This window comes from Strongylocentrotus purpuratus, unplaced genomic scaffold (genome assembly GCF_000002235.5).
Source record: "Strongylocentrotus purpuratus isolate Spur 01 unplaced genomic scaffold, Spur_5.0 spur5_scaffold_21, whole genome shotgun sequence".
Lineage (NCBI taxonomy): Eukaryota > Metazoa > Echinodermata > Echinoidea > Camarodonta > Strongylocentrotidae > Strongylocentrotus > Strongylocentrotus purpuratus.
This window is the reverse complement of record NW_022145607.1, coordinates 38,239,704-38,255,144: the sequence shown is the minus strand read 5'-3', so window position 1 is coordinate 38,255,144 and position 15,441 is coordinate 38,239,704. Positions and strand designations below refer to the sequence as shown.

Here is a 15,441-nt window from a genome sequence, read left to right as displayed (position 1 = left end):
TTTGAAGGACTTCATGGACGGGCTCGGACTGGCTTGGACGGGAAGGGTGGTCTAGAACTTTGAGCCTGTTCAAAAGTCCCGCAATTGGACGGAGTGACAACGTACTTAAAACGAGATGGACGTACTACGAACGGAATTGCCGTACTTCGATCCTACTAGGAACGTGTTATCACGTGATGTGGTGGAGCATCAATGAGGAAGAACGCGCTGGGTTTGTATAGCCCTCGAACCAGGACGGGATTGCAAAACACGATAGAAGCGCGTTCGAACGCACTAAGAACAAGATGAGGACGAGTTGAACTGTCTCTGAACGGGATGGTTGGGTTATAAACTAGTCAGAACAAGTTCCGAACTAGTAAAAATGGTTTGGACTGCTTGCAAATTTATCCGATCTGAACTTGATATGAACTGACTGTGGACGGATACAGACGAGTTGGACGTATTGTGGACTGTTAATGAACGAACTAGGATCGTATTAGAGACATTAGTCCAGTCCGAGCCCGTCCATAAAGTTCTTTAACAGGTCGCAAACAGTTGCTATTACGTTCAACTCCGTTCGTACACAGTTTGAGCACGTTTGGAAACATTTTAGAAAACGTAGTGAGAACTATTTTGGTTTGATGGGGGATTATAGTTACATACCTGTGCTTGAAATGTAAACATTTTGTATGATCGTTTTATATTTTACACTTATATCCCTGATTGTATATAGAGTGGACAGGAGCGCATATCAATTTTATTTTGGAGCATCTAGAAACATCACACGTAAATATTTTATCGTTGTTATCTAATACCATTTCCTCTTGCCAATGATATTTTTTGTATCTCTTCTGAATTTCGATTTTACATGTACATATTACGTTAAATTTATATAAAAGGAATAACAACATGTCAAGACTACGAACCAATTCAACATGTTCCATTTCACGCCTTTTGAATTAGCATTGTATAGTGTATATAACCTGTACATATATCACGACCTGAATTTCATCTTTGTGTTAATTATTAAAACTACAATAATTTTCTATTGAACATAATTGTTGTTCTTCATGTAACAAAGTAGGCTACGATCATGAGTTTCATTTTTATTTGTGTTAAATTGTTAAGACCACAGTAGTTTTCTATTGAATATATGTGTTGTTTTCATGTAAAAAAGTAGCTTCGCTTTTAAAAATATAAGATTATTTTGATTATTTATGACCCTGAGATATGAAATATGAAATATAATACAAGTCCACGCTCATTGTCAAGATGTTATACTGCAACTATGCTATCTGGTTTCATGGTTTCTGATAGGGGTACATAGACACCAATCCATCTCTTTTTCGGACTAAATTACGATTGAGCTTGTTTAATTCTGTGCCAGTGAAATTTTACTAACATTTTTGGTAAAGTGCATTTCTTTAATCGACGGCACATCCGATTTGTCTCAGTGTACAGAGGTGCAGTTTTGTATTTGCATTTGATTTTCCGTTTTTTGTTCGTTTGTTTTTCAGCACGAGCTGTTGACAATCTATCTCTATGAAATATATTTTTAAAATTATTTTTGTCAAAAAAAGAAATACTGTTTTAAAGCGGAGGAATTACCGCAGGATATATTTTGCGCAGTCAAAGTACAGAACAATGAGGTAAACGCGTTTTGTTATTTTGTGTAAACTTTGTTCCATTTAAGTTATCTTTGGTTTACAATTGATTTTATCCTTTTTTATTTCAGAGTTACTTCCTTTTTATAGAATCATAGGTAAATGCATCACTCATAATAACAAATTGACGTTTGATATCTATATTTGAATAAAATACATGATAGGCCTAAATAATCGCCGTGTGTTAACGTGACGAAAGCTGTTGAGCTTGATGTTCAGCTCATAACAGGGTTCCGTCAACTAATGGAGCAAGCAGTATACTGTCACATACAACTTGTCACACTTTCATTTTATATATTATATTCCGGAAATAAAGCAGTCTAGGGTTTCGATGTACAGTCTAAAAAGAGTTAAAGCTATCATGTAGCAATTTTACTTTTTCTTAGATCGTTTGAAGACCTCGTCGACAATACTTGATAATCTGTTTCTGATTAAAAGAAAAAAAGAAAAAAAAAAAAAAAACGCAGGCGGCCATCTTGAAAAATAGCCCAACTGTCAGTAAAAATGTACCGAGCGGCCATTTCGAAAAGAAGGGGGCCTCCTTCTTCTTATTTGTCAAAAAGGCAGGACGCTAAACATGTTTTGTTGTTGTTGGCCTAATACGCAAAAGTTCTAACCGGGTTTCTATTCCTATGAAAACTGAGGGGGGGGGGGGGCATCAAACATAGAAAGATTTATTTTGTTAAAATTGTTACCGAAGTTTTTATCCCTACACAAATTGACAAAGTTAGTATAATCATTAACTTTGATCATTGAAGTGAAAAATTTTTTTTTTGCTGTGTCAATATACGAGATTTTAAAATTGATAATTAAAGGTTCAGCTTTGTAAACTTATCACGATTGTAGCTATCGATTTGCTTGTCTCGTGGTTTGTGTCTCTAATTCATCTACTCTCCACACTAGCAATGATGGCTGGTTAGTCCTCCTCTTCCACGCATGTCGGGAGGAGCACACCATACACACTAATATAAGAGAGAGGGGGAAGAGCGATAGAGTGAGAAAAAGCGATAGAGTGAGAAAGGGGAGAGAGAGGGAAAGAGAGAGAGAGAGAGAAAGAGGAAAAGAGAGAGAGAGAGAGAGAGAGAGGAAGAGATCGAGAGAGAGAGAGAGAAAGAGAGAGGGAGAAAGAGGGGGGGGGGGGAGAGAGAAAGAGAGTGGGAAGAGAGAGGGAGGGAGAAAGAGAAAGAGAGAAGGGGAGAGAAAGAGAGAAAAGAGAGGGGGAGAGGGGGAGGGGAAAAGATAGGGAAGAGAGGGAGAGAGAGAGAGAGAGAGAAAATATAGAAGGTATAATTGTAAAGGAGCTTTGAAATTAGAGAAAGCGAAGTTATTTTTAGAATTAAGTAGTTTAAAGGATTTTAGGATTTGTGATTTTAGTATTTTTAATAAAAAACTGTATTTGAATAAAAGAAAAGGGAGTTTGAGACACCTCAAAAAGAGAACAATAAAGTCGAGAAATTAAAGAGGAGGGTTTTGATAATGTTCGTATATGTGTGAGGGAAGAGGTGTAGGACAATGAGAGACAGAGAGAGAGAGAGAGAGAGAGAGAGAGAGAGAGAGAGAGAGAGACTGTGTGGGAAAGTCAACGAGTAAGGAAAATAATGTTTTTCAAATCCACATCGAATCAATAATTAACGTTTTTCTATTCATCAACTCCAGATCTTATCAGAGCTATTTCGTTTCACAAATGTTATATCAGTATGACCACAGCCCCAAACAAAATGAAGCATGTGAATCAATATCTGGCATGTCTAAATTAGTATTCCCTCAACCACACAATAAATCTATCATTTTTAGGATTTAAAAAAAATAAAGTTTGTATATAAATTCATATAAATCATGTTACGCCAGGAAAAAACCCCAAAGAACAGACTCTAAAATACCGCGATTAGTATACACGAAACACGTGACCAAACAAAGGTAAATGTGCTTTTGTGATTGGCGGGTTACAGATACACGTCAGGACAGAGTGAACCAATCATGAGTGTCATGAACAAGTGTGTGAAATGATTGCAGTTGGTGTAAAAATTACTGAACAGTAACTGATTGGGGGAAGATAAAATAAATCCTTTTCCGACTATATATTTATTTATTGATTCAATGTGGATTCGAAAAACATAATTGTTCTTACTTTTTGTTTTTTTCCACACACACTCTCTCTCCTTATTTTTGTCTCTCATCTTTCTACACCCCTCCTCTGTAATTTTCGACCTCATTATTCTCTTCTTAAATACTGTCTTTGAAATATTTATATCAAAAACACAAATCCCTCCTCTTATCTGTCAAGTCTTTAAACAAAGTTGAAATTGACAAAGTGTGCTGTCGATATCCCTTCGATAAACAGTCCTGGCCGGCTATGCATGTCTCTGAAAGATGTCGTCTGCTCCGAGAAGTATCCGTTTAGTCAGTGCTGGCCCTGGAATTCAGCAAAGAATAGTTATGTGGACATTTGGTTTTACCTTTTATTTGAGGGCATGGTGAAAATGTAAGGGCATCCAAGACTATCAATCACTCTTGAAGTTAGTCTTTGAGTGACAGCTTTATAGGCATGAATAGGCCTTCTGAGTTTATTCAATACAGTCTATTTTCTTAGACAACAAAGAACAACAGTAAGCGAGAGAGAGAGAGAGAGAGAGAGAGAGAGAAAGAGAGCGATAGATTGATGAGAAAGTGATTGATTAGCAATAGGCCCTGTTCATATGATACTACCCTGGTTACACGTGCACTGAATGAGCATTTCTGGAGTAGATATGTAAAAGATTATTATTTTCTTCTAGCAATACAAGAATTCCGCTGATGTCATGTTTTGACAATTTTTGTTACGTTGCCAATTCTTATTCATATGTTTAAAAGAAAACTATAAAAAGGTTTGAAACATATGTTTTTATTGTTTTAGTTTCAATACCAAGCTTGGCTTTGAACAGTTTACCAAGGTGCCTCAATCTTTGAGGATAATAACAAAAAAAGAGCAAAAGACAGCACCGAAAAAATCGGAACAATAATAATCACCCTCATGTTCTTCGACCTATACCCCTGCACACCTACTGTAGCAAGCCGTCTCTATCCCACATAGAGCTCGAGTCTTAGTCAACTGCAGGCTTACACAAGCTGAGGAATACCTTATTCAATTGCCATTCGGAAAGAAAAGCCAATCAATCAATCAATCAATCAATTGACCAACCAAACAACCATCCAACCAACTAAAGAAACAATCAACCAATCGATCAATTAATCTAGTCAACCGACCAACCAAAGAAACAATTATTCAATAAATTAATCAATCATTCAATCAACTAATCAACCAGTCAATGAAACCATCTATCAATCAATCAATCCACTAATCAATGTACAGTCAAACCTGTCTATAGCGACCGCTCAAGGGACACACAAAAGTGGTCTTTGTAGACAGGTTCATTTAGTACATGTTTCAATGAGAAACCATTTTAAAGGGAAACAACAAATGTGGTCCTTGTAGACAGGTGGTCTTTGTAAACAGGTGGTCACTAAGGCAGGTTCGACTGTAACAATTCATCAATTAATCAATCATTCAATCAATCACCATGTCTTTGCACTATCACTTTGATAGCTGCCTTGTAGAACAGTCGTTCCTTATAATAATAATAATAATAATAATAATAGCCTTATAGTGTACTCCAAATTTTATTAAACCGAAACGGAAATTCTTTTTGCCCGATTGATCGTGAGCCCAGCAGCCACTGATCAGCGCCAGATCGACGTTGCTCTATCCCTTACTGTTGAACGCCAAACAAGGTAGCAACAACTCCCATCTTTTAACGTCTTTTGGTATGACGCGGCCAGGGTTCGAACCCACGACCTCCCGGTTTGTGAGGCGGACGCTCTACTGACTGAGCCAACACTTCGGTATTATGATTACATGCATTTTATCTTCGTTCTGACGCGGATTACTACCTTTGCGTGGATTTGCCTAAATACATTTAGTAACAGTTTCTCTCGGAATAAACAAACAGGGCCGAGCGTGACTTTACTGAATAGGTCATTTTCGTAATTCAACCAAATTAAAAATGAATTTGAACTGAATATTTGAAGAGGCAGTGCGTGTGATCTAATGAAACCAATTGGACACCATCAGATTTGTACCAACCTAATATGTAACTTTCGTACTACAATCTTTGTGAAGCCCCTCGTTAAGAATTATTTCATTCATTCATTCATTCTGTTAGGAATGATTGTATCCACAGTGCCCTCTATCTATTCCATCCATCATTACAGTCACGCGAAGACAGTATGAAAACAATGTAAGTTGAAGTAGGAACAGACTTTATTTGATAACGTGTTTCATGAAAAGTTAATACGCTACACTAATAATGTATGAACGTCTAACTAAAAAAAGCTTCAATCTTAGGTGGTAAACAGTATGAAACTGAGTTAGTAAAAGAAAATGACAATAGCTACATTAATAATGCGCATATTACGCTAAAAGCCCACCGCGCACTATCTGATCTTCCTTCGATCCAATTTTCGAAAAAATTGCAATTATACTAGATATATAAATCTGAACAGACAACATCTTCCTGATGTAGGCTCTAAGTAATGATAAGAATGCTAACAACCGGAATGTTAGTGCATTAAAGCTTTCTATTCAGAATAAAAGCCGAATCGAATCATACACAATCGTACTACTGGTATGACGTCACTATAATTCTGAGACGATTTAGCTATTCTTCCTCCAAGGAAGCGTGAGATCCAATGAATCTGTGATTGTATTAATCATATGACTATTCAAATCATCTATCATTACGATTTTAAATGTTTGGATGTTCATATCAAATGCTATGGCCAAATTCGGATCGTAGTCAGATGGTATAGTGAGCCGACCGTTCAAGACGCCTACAAAGTAATACATATATTATTATCCTGGCCTTAGCTTTAATAGTCGAAAGGCGCTCAAAGCACACACAAGGGATAAATTCCTACCATGTATCGATTTTCTACCTGGGTGGAGAGGGTTAAATGTAGATTAATTTCTTGCCAAAAGACTTAGTGCCATACTAGAGCTCAAAATTAGCTTTAAGAGTTATTCCCCATAGTAATAGATGTAACAGAAGTTACTGAGTTTCCAAAGACAGCCCGCGTCTTATTCTTCCTTTTCCCACATGTCATTGAAGAGGGTCTCCAACAAAGGCCTGCCGTCATCTTCTTCTTCCTCCGTCATCATCATCTCCCTCGCACCCATCTCAACGACGTCGAGCAGGAATTGGAAGGCGAGATCGTCGGATGCTCCCTGCAGGGATTTAGTGGTGATGTAGCTGTCGAAAGGGGGGTAAACAACCTTTTTGAGGGGGTTGCATTGACCCCTCCTACCAGTGCACTCCCACAAGTGATTGGCTTGAGAGTCTTGTCGAAACACAGGCGAACTTCAAAGAGGTACTGTACAGTCTTCTTCTCCTGTAGATGATTTTAATAATAAACCAATTCATTAATTATAATAATTTGGTCTTATTTACCCAAGGTAGTCACATGCTCTTCCTGCGGGCAGTGTAGTTAATACGCCAGAATAGAGAGTAAAGAGAGAGAGAGAGAGAGAGAGAGAGATGTAGAGGTATTATTTCGGTTTCGTCATACGTTTGAATTTATTTTTTGGTCTGTTTTCATAGTTAGCATACATCGGGCATTAGTAAGTTATCTCGTAATTCCACCATATGATGGTGGAATTACGAGGGAACTTACTAATCATTGTGTGTACAAATCCCGCACGCAGCGAAACACATGTCGCTCCAGACGTGGAACTTGCTATAAAAACCCTTCAGCCATTTTTTAGGTGTCAAATTTATGACGATCACTTCACGTTGTGAGGAGAGTCTTCAGAAGTGAACTGGGGGGGGGGGGGGGGGGGGTGCGCACATTACGTAAGACCTGCTGTGATGTCCAATCTTAGTGACTGATAAAATCTGTTGTCGGAAAATTACCCGAAAGGTGTCAAATTGCCCACGAATAGCTGCATTTACACTGCAACTTCAAACGCCTGCCGAAATTTAACTGATTTGTTGCAGTGTAGCGGCAAACGTCGGCAAGTAAGACACCGACTTTTGCTCATGTGACTCTCCTCGCGTCCGTGCTAATTAATGTAGGACACCGACGATTAATTTTTTATTATTTTTAAACGACGATTTTTAAAAATGTGTTTAGGATGTGTCCTTGATATAAATCATACTTACTACACAGAAGACATTAGGGTCGACGCCAAGGCCCTTCTTCAGGGCTGAAGTGATGTAGGCCAATGGATATTTGAGGTTGTTAGAGGGCGCTACAGCATTGTCGCCGTCTGCCAAGATTCTGTCAAACACGAGGAGATGAGGTAATAATTCTCTTTATTCAAATCAATGATTATGAAAAACAGTTAAAGGACTTAAATTATGCAATTCACATTAGGATAACGACTGACTAAATTTCGACGCATAGCTTGTAAAATTGGGCCATTAACACACAAAACTACATCATATAATATTACGAACATATGTTCAAGGAACAGACAACATACAGACAGTATCAATCTATTCTTAATACAATCTCAAATCTAAAACGATGTTTACAGTCATTTAATTCATAATGTTTCAAATCATTCTGGTTAGAAAAATACGTATTTTGTTAGCCTAACAATGCTAATTTGATTTTTGAGCCAATGACCATTGTATAGCATTGGACCCCCCTCCCCCAAAAAAGAATAAATAGATTAATTAAAGAAAGACAAAATTGTAACAAAATAAGTAAAATTTGCCATATTTATTCCCTCATTAATAGTAATTTATTTAGGACCAATATAGGTTGTTGCGAACGTGGTGAACATTTTTCTGTAAATCTTAAACCAAACAATTATATTGTGAAAGACATTCCAAATGCTAGCCAGTGATTATTTGAGAGTAAACGAATGATAAGTTGGGGGTACATGAAACGGGGGTGCCTGCAACAAAGGCCCGCCCTCAGCGTCCTCACGTTCTGCGTGAGGCCCAGTACTCTTTTCATGTAGCGGTTTAAGCATTGCTCATGATGCGGCCAAACCGCGATTATTTGTGTGATGATGTCAAGTGTAATAGCTTGTCATTTCCTATCTTATAACACAGAGATGAGTGAATACGTGTGACACATTTTTTTTTTTTTTTGGGGGGGGGGGAGGGAGGGTGAGGGGGGGGGGGGGGGTGTACCGCGTCTTTAAAATCTAAACGCGCCTTTTTTGAGGCGGTTTACCGGGTTAAAATGAAGCTTGAGGAAGGACGCCAGTAAAACCTCATTCATATAAAATATGACGGGGTAAACCCCTGTGGGTCTTTTTGTGTAATGACGTAAGCCTAATACATACGCTGCACATTTTCTGTATCTCACAGATAATAAGTAAGTTCGCGTACACATCCTTGGTGAGTGAAACTACCTATTCCATCCCTGCTTGCCTATTATGTACACGTCATAAGCAAAGAGAAGATGAAGACAAAAAAGAAGATGATGGTGAAGAAAAGGAGAGGTGGATAAAAGGGAGAAGGAGAGGTGGATAAAATGGAGGAGAAGAAGAAAGAGAAGACACACAGAAGAAGAAGAAGAGGAGGAGGAGAAGGAAGAAGATAAAACAATAGAAGAGAAGAGGAAGAAGAAGGGAATGAAAGATGAGGTGAGAAAGGAAAGGAGAAGGTAAAGATTGAGAAAATGTAGAAAAAAGAGTGAGAAAAGAAGAAAATGATGATGTGGGAGATGAAGAAGGTAGAATAGGAAGAAGAAGGAGGAAAAGAAGAAGAATGTGGTAAAAGCCATTATACATACTTTTTTATATCATATTTGTCATAGAGGTCCGTGGTTCCTTGGAAGTACTTGAGTTGAGAATTAAACGTTGTCAAATCACTGGCACATGTACCGTGCTTTATATACTCATGTTTCCTGGATTAAAAACAAACAAATAAACAAACAAATAAACAAACAAATAATCAATCAATCAACATATTAAGCAACTAAAAACAATCAAACAAACAAAATAACAAACAGAATGATAAACGCGTATGTAAGTCGGATTGTTATTCATATGCCAAATAAGCATGATATGTATTAATGTTACATGGGACCTTTGGGTGGTTATGCGTTGGCTGATCACAACTTAATTACCCACCAGATATACAGCGGTATACTGTGCAGGCCCTGCAGGGTAAATCATGGTGAATGGTTGAGGAGTATGAAGAAACGATGCCATAGAAACCCCGCTTACAGAACTCAAGCGAGACCTAAGGGTGGGACTTGAAATTCGTTTTGCGTTACAGAGTATCTGAACTAAGAGACTATGCCGACTTCCCGGTCTAGTGCACTCCATATGCTCTGTTCTTTAGCCGACGGGGCTAGGCTCTGCTCAAGACTTTATGGAATCAATTTAATTTCAATTTCGATTTCAATTTCAATTTATTCATGATTAAATTATAAGCATATAAAACAAATGTAGAATTATGTTGGAAACAGAGGGGTCCATTAAAAAGCAATGCTTGTACAAGTGTAAACACCTCAAATGAAACTTAGGAATACTATAATGAGTAATTAGATTAAAAAGTCTGTAACTACAAAAGGAACTACAAAACAGGGGGGGGGGGGGGGGTAAGAGGGCCGGAAGCCAACAGAGACGAGAAAGGGACAAGACAATGCTCTAGTCTACTAAAAGCGCACCCGGTAAAGTTGCGATGGCCGAATTTGTTTGTGTTTATCAAAGAATGTTCAAGACTTTTGCCCCCTCCCCCGAGAATCCTGCACCTGCCAATTTCTAGCACCATCTTATTCAAAGTCAGGACTAGATACATACCATAACTCGTCATTGGTTCCACCAGTCTTATAGCTCGGCCATTTCTCGTTCAACGTGGTTTGTATAGACTAGTATGAAAATTGGGATAAACATATAAGGTTAACTGTGTGGACCTATTAAATTTTGTATTAGATTGCGGTGTAAAAGAAACTATAGACGTCAGCAGAAAAGGTTCATTATGCAGTACATACTAGTGTGCATTTTAAAGGGGAATCCAACCAAAATAGACAACCACTCTAAAACAAGGCAAAAGCGAACTAATGAAGTTTCAATTAAATCTGACAAAATTAAAGAAAGTTATGAATTTTTGAAATTTGTAATCACTATACGTATGGGCACTTCCATTTGGCTGAAGCAGTATTGTCCATTTGATGTAGTGCCGGACTACTTTCCCATCTGTTTCAACATGTTAAATGACTAAAATTGACATTTACGAAAGTTTATTGCTAAGGAGGGTCTATTCCTTTTAGAGGACCTATAATAATATGCTATCTATAATATATTTTGAATAGTGCCCCAAGGGAGAAGGAACTTACGAGAAAAAAAGAAACTAATGGTATTTGTGTAAACTGCAAATGGGAGAGTTATCCAGGTCCCACCCTAAATCCGCTGACGATAACTGAGAACATAATTATATATTATACTAAGGCGATGTCATTTGACTTACAGAGATAGCACTACTGTCGTAGGTTCCTGGACAGTCTATTGGAGAAGATTTCACGTTGCTCTTGAAAGGCCTGAAATAAAATGTAAATAAATAGATAAATACACAAAAAGATGAGTAAATAAATTAATACATAAATAGATAAATAAAAAAGTAAATGAGTAAATAAAAAGACAATAAATACGACAATGACGTAGTTTTCACGTTGCTCTTAAAATATAAAATACAAATTGATAAATACATTCATAAATAGAGAGATAATTAAATAGATAGATAACTAAAAAAATAGACCTATACATGAATAAATACATAAATACATGAATAAGTAAATAAGTCAATGAATAAATAAATGAATACAAAAATAAAATATTTATTAAAAAAATATATGCTGGAGTAGAGTTAAAATTGTTCTTGAAAGGCCTGAAACAAAATACAACTATACAACTAAATAAATGATTACATAAATAGATTAATAACTAAACAATTAATCTGTAATGGTACCTCATAATAATTATGGTCTTCCTGATAATAAAATTCAGAAGTTGCAAAATATCCAAAACTCTGCGGCAAGGTTGGTTACTCGCACTCGACTTCATGATCACATTAGCCTAGTATTAGAAAAACTGCACTGGCTTCCAGTAAAACAACGAATTGATTTTAAGATTTTGACATTGGTGTTCATGCAAGGATTAGGCAATGATTACTTACAACAATTGATAACAAAATATTGCCCGGCAAGAAACCTTCGTTCTCAGTGAAAATCCTCGTTAATTCCTCCCTCAATATCAACAAATTAATATGGTGCGAGATCCTTTCAACTGGCAACTGCAGAGTTATGAAATAAACGACCTAGTCATCTTAAGCAGCTTGATACACTAGAAACTTTCAAAAGTCTCTCAAAGACACGTCCTTTTTTCGGTTGTTAAAATAGTACGATGTTATGACAAAGCAGTTATTCTTTCTCTTCTATTACCTTATGTCTGCTATTACCCTTTTTTTCTTCTTCTGAGCGCATAGGGACTTAAATTCCTTTTTTGTGATATGCGCGATATAAGATTGGTTTATTATCAAGTTAATAAATAAATAAATGAATAAAGATATACTTTTCTAAATAAGATACTGGAGTGGCCTACACTTAAATAATCATATTTCAGGGTCGAACTTACCAAAGACCGTGTATTGTCCATATCTTCTTAGCTGTATTTGGGATGGTACATCTCCCCTGAAAATAATCAGGAAGATAACATATTGGATGGAAATCTTTAGATTTAGATCACAAGGTCCGCGGTTCAAGTCCCACCGCGGCACTTATGTCCTTTGGCAAGACATTGATCTACATTTGCCACTCTCCACCCAGGTGTTAAATGGGTACCCGGTAGGATGCGAAAGCTACTGTACTTAGATTAGCAAGTGTGCGCTTGTAAACATGACGCCTGGCTGGAATGCTCCCGAGGGAGTGGGGAATGTGCATACATTGTGTGCAGGTAAGCCTGAATCCAATGACCGGGGTAATAATACATATATCTGTAAAGCGCTTCGGTCCTGAAAAGCGCTTTATAAGAACTAGCTATTATTATTATAGTAGTTATAGTTACAATGGTAATAATAATGATAATAATAATTATAACAAGAATGGTTATAATGATAATCATAATAGTTATACAAATATCAATGACACTACTACCACTACTACTATTACTACTATTAATTCTACCAGTACTACAACTATCAAAAAAGATAATATTGAAACTTCTACTACTACTACTATCAACAAAGATAATAATGAAACTACTGCTACCACTACGACTATAGGTATACCATTACTACTACTACTACTACTACTACTACTACTACTACTACTACTACTACTACTACTATTACTACTACTACTACTACTACTACTACTACTACTACTACTACTACTAGTGCTACTACTATTACTACTATTACTAATGCTACTACTACTACTACTACTACTACTACTACTACTACTACTACTACTAACACCACCACCACCACCACTACTATTACTACTACTACTTCTAATACTACTACTACTACTACTACTACTACTACTACTACTACTACTACTACTACTACTACTTCTTCTATTTCTACAGTTGTTCCTTAAGGCCCTGCAATAACCAGGCTACGACGATAAGGCATTCAAGGAAATCCCTTATACTAATTTGTAAAACCTCAATTTAACTTTATTAGACATGTTTCTATCACTCAAATTTACATCGGCGAATCCAAAATACGACAAAGTCTGCTTACTCTTCAATTCCTCTACTTCTACTTCTACATAGATTCTTTGTAAACCGTTAGGTATCTGGCCAATTGTTTCGAACGTCACTGTAATGTCTACATCACCTCCTCTATTTATCTTACTCTTCAATTCCTCTACTTCTACTTCTACATAGATTCTTTGTAAACCGTTAGGTATCTGGCCAATTGTTTCGAACGTCACTGTAATGTCTACATCACCTCCTCTATTTAAAAAAAAAATCTTTATCATTCAACGTATTTGAAAATCTAAACACGAAACTTAGAAGAAAAAAACAATTCCCTCTGGTGGTAGGGTCCCAATATGTTGCGGCCTTGGTCTAACCAAAGATGTATAGGCTTGTTTCCGTAAAATCATAGCACAACTCTGCAGGTTTCTACACAATTACTTGTTCTTGTTTCCCTTTCACCAGAGGACATATTTACAGGTTTGGTCATTGTAGTTTAAGCAATAGCATTTTTAATAAAGTTATGAAAAATATTCCAAGCGGCAAACATGATCTAAAATGTATTAGGTATTGAAAAACTTATCCTACCTCCAGACGAACAGCGCTGTAATAACTGCGGAAGGGGGTGTTAGAAGCCCGGCTATATTTCATCAATTCTTTTATGTTATAATGTTTTATGAAGAAGAAAATTAAATTTGTTCTTATATGAAGGATTGCACGGAGTTACATACATACAAATTCATTTATGTTAGCCCCTTTTCGCTCATTTCCTCAAAAATTAAAGATTATCATTCATTCTCATTTTGATGGTTGAATGACGAGTAATGAAATAGAAAATATATAAACAGTTTAGACTCACGTTCTCACAAAAGGAAGGCCCCCATTGGTAAACCAATGTCAGCTTGTCAAAATCAGCTTCTTCCCTGTTGATCAGGAGAGAGAGAGAGAGAGAGAGAGAGAGAGAGAGAGAGAGAGAGAGAGAGAGGGAGAGTGTGTGTGTGTATATGTGTGTGTGAGAGAGAGATAGAGAGAGAGATGAAGTGAGAGAGGGAGGGAGGGAGGGACAGAGATAGAGAGAGAGAGAGAGAGAGGTGAAGTGAGAGAGAGGGAGGGGGAAGGGAGAGAAGGGAGGGAAGGACAGAGATAGAGAGAGAGAAAGAGAGAAAGAGAGAGAGAGGAGGGGGGGGGGGTAAAGTTGTAGTAGTTCCATTATCTTTCTTGATATTTCATTTGATTTTTTGCGTTCTGCACTTGTTATCAGTTAAATTTAAACATTCATAAATTAAACATTCATAAATTTACCGTTAATTATAATAATAATTCTTTTTCACGCAATTCCCTGTTATTCATGTCGTCCATTTTATCAATACCGTCAATATAATCTCGTACCCCTCGTTTACTTAAAAACTATTTAGAGACATTTGATAACCATGAAATGTCAAATATCAAGCCATCAAATACGGAGAAGAAAAAAAGGTAAAGAAAATTATATACATATATTACCAAACTTGGCGTAAAAATTCTTCGAAGGATCTGCCTTCGCTGGTGTGCACGTAAGCTATCGCAACCAGAAGAAGCAAAATAGAAAAGCGCGCCATAATCAGTCCGAGAATCTCTTGAAATTGTGCTGTCGATAACTTTTCGATACTGGTCTTGATCGCCTCTTTTGAAGATGTCGTCTGCTATAGGTAGTCCCTCTGCAATGGCCCTTGACTCGAGCACCTAATGATGATGAGGGCTCTTTATTCTGCTATTTATTTGAGAATGATGGTCATCATAACAGTATACTTGAGCCTTAGGTACTGGTCAAACGATCAATCTTGTTATTCTTTATTTTGTTTATAGAATGCCGTATTGTGATGATTTGAAAATTAAGAGGCCAGCATCCACCAGCAAGATTATGTCATATTTCCGGGCGAAAAAGACATATAGCTAAGAGTGCAACTCTCCATATTGTCATAATCATGATAATAGTATTGTATTCTCTATGTTACGGACAATCTCTTCCACCGTACAAACGGCGATCCGAAAAGCTTTTGCTCTATTACAGGCGTCCATTTCATCGCACTCCTAGCAAATATGACGTCATATCAATACTGC

The 15,441-nt window shown here is 37.0% G+C and overlaps 1 protein-coding gene across 1 annotated transcript; it reads right to left on the bottom strand.

The window, feature by feature from the left end:
- Positions 1-5,995: 5,995 nt before the first annotated feature.
- LOC589920 (ribonuclease Oy) lies at positions 5,996-15,180 on the bottom strand. Its single transcript, XM_030994733.1, has 8 exons — positions 14,845-15,180; positions 14,201-14,264; positions 12,274-12,329; positions 11,111-11,180; positions 10,444-10,511; positions 9,429-9,542; positions 7,838-7,955; positions 5,996-7,067 (listed from the first exon to the last, which is right to left on the bottom strand). Exons 1-8 carry the CDS (start codon positions 14,937-14,939, stop codon positions 6,837-6,839), a joined length of 816 nt encoding a protein of 271 aa, XP_030850593.1. The 5' UTR covers positions 14,940-15,180; the 3' UTR covers positions 5,996-6,836.
- Positions 15,181-15,441: the final 261 nt, after the last annotated feature.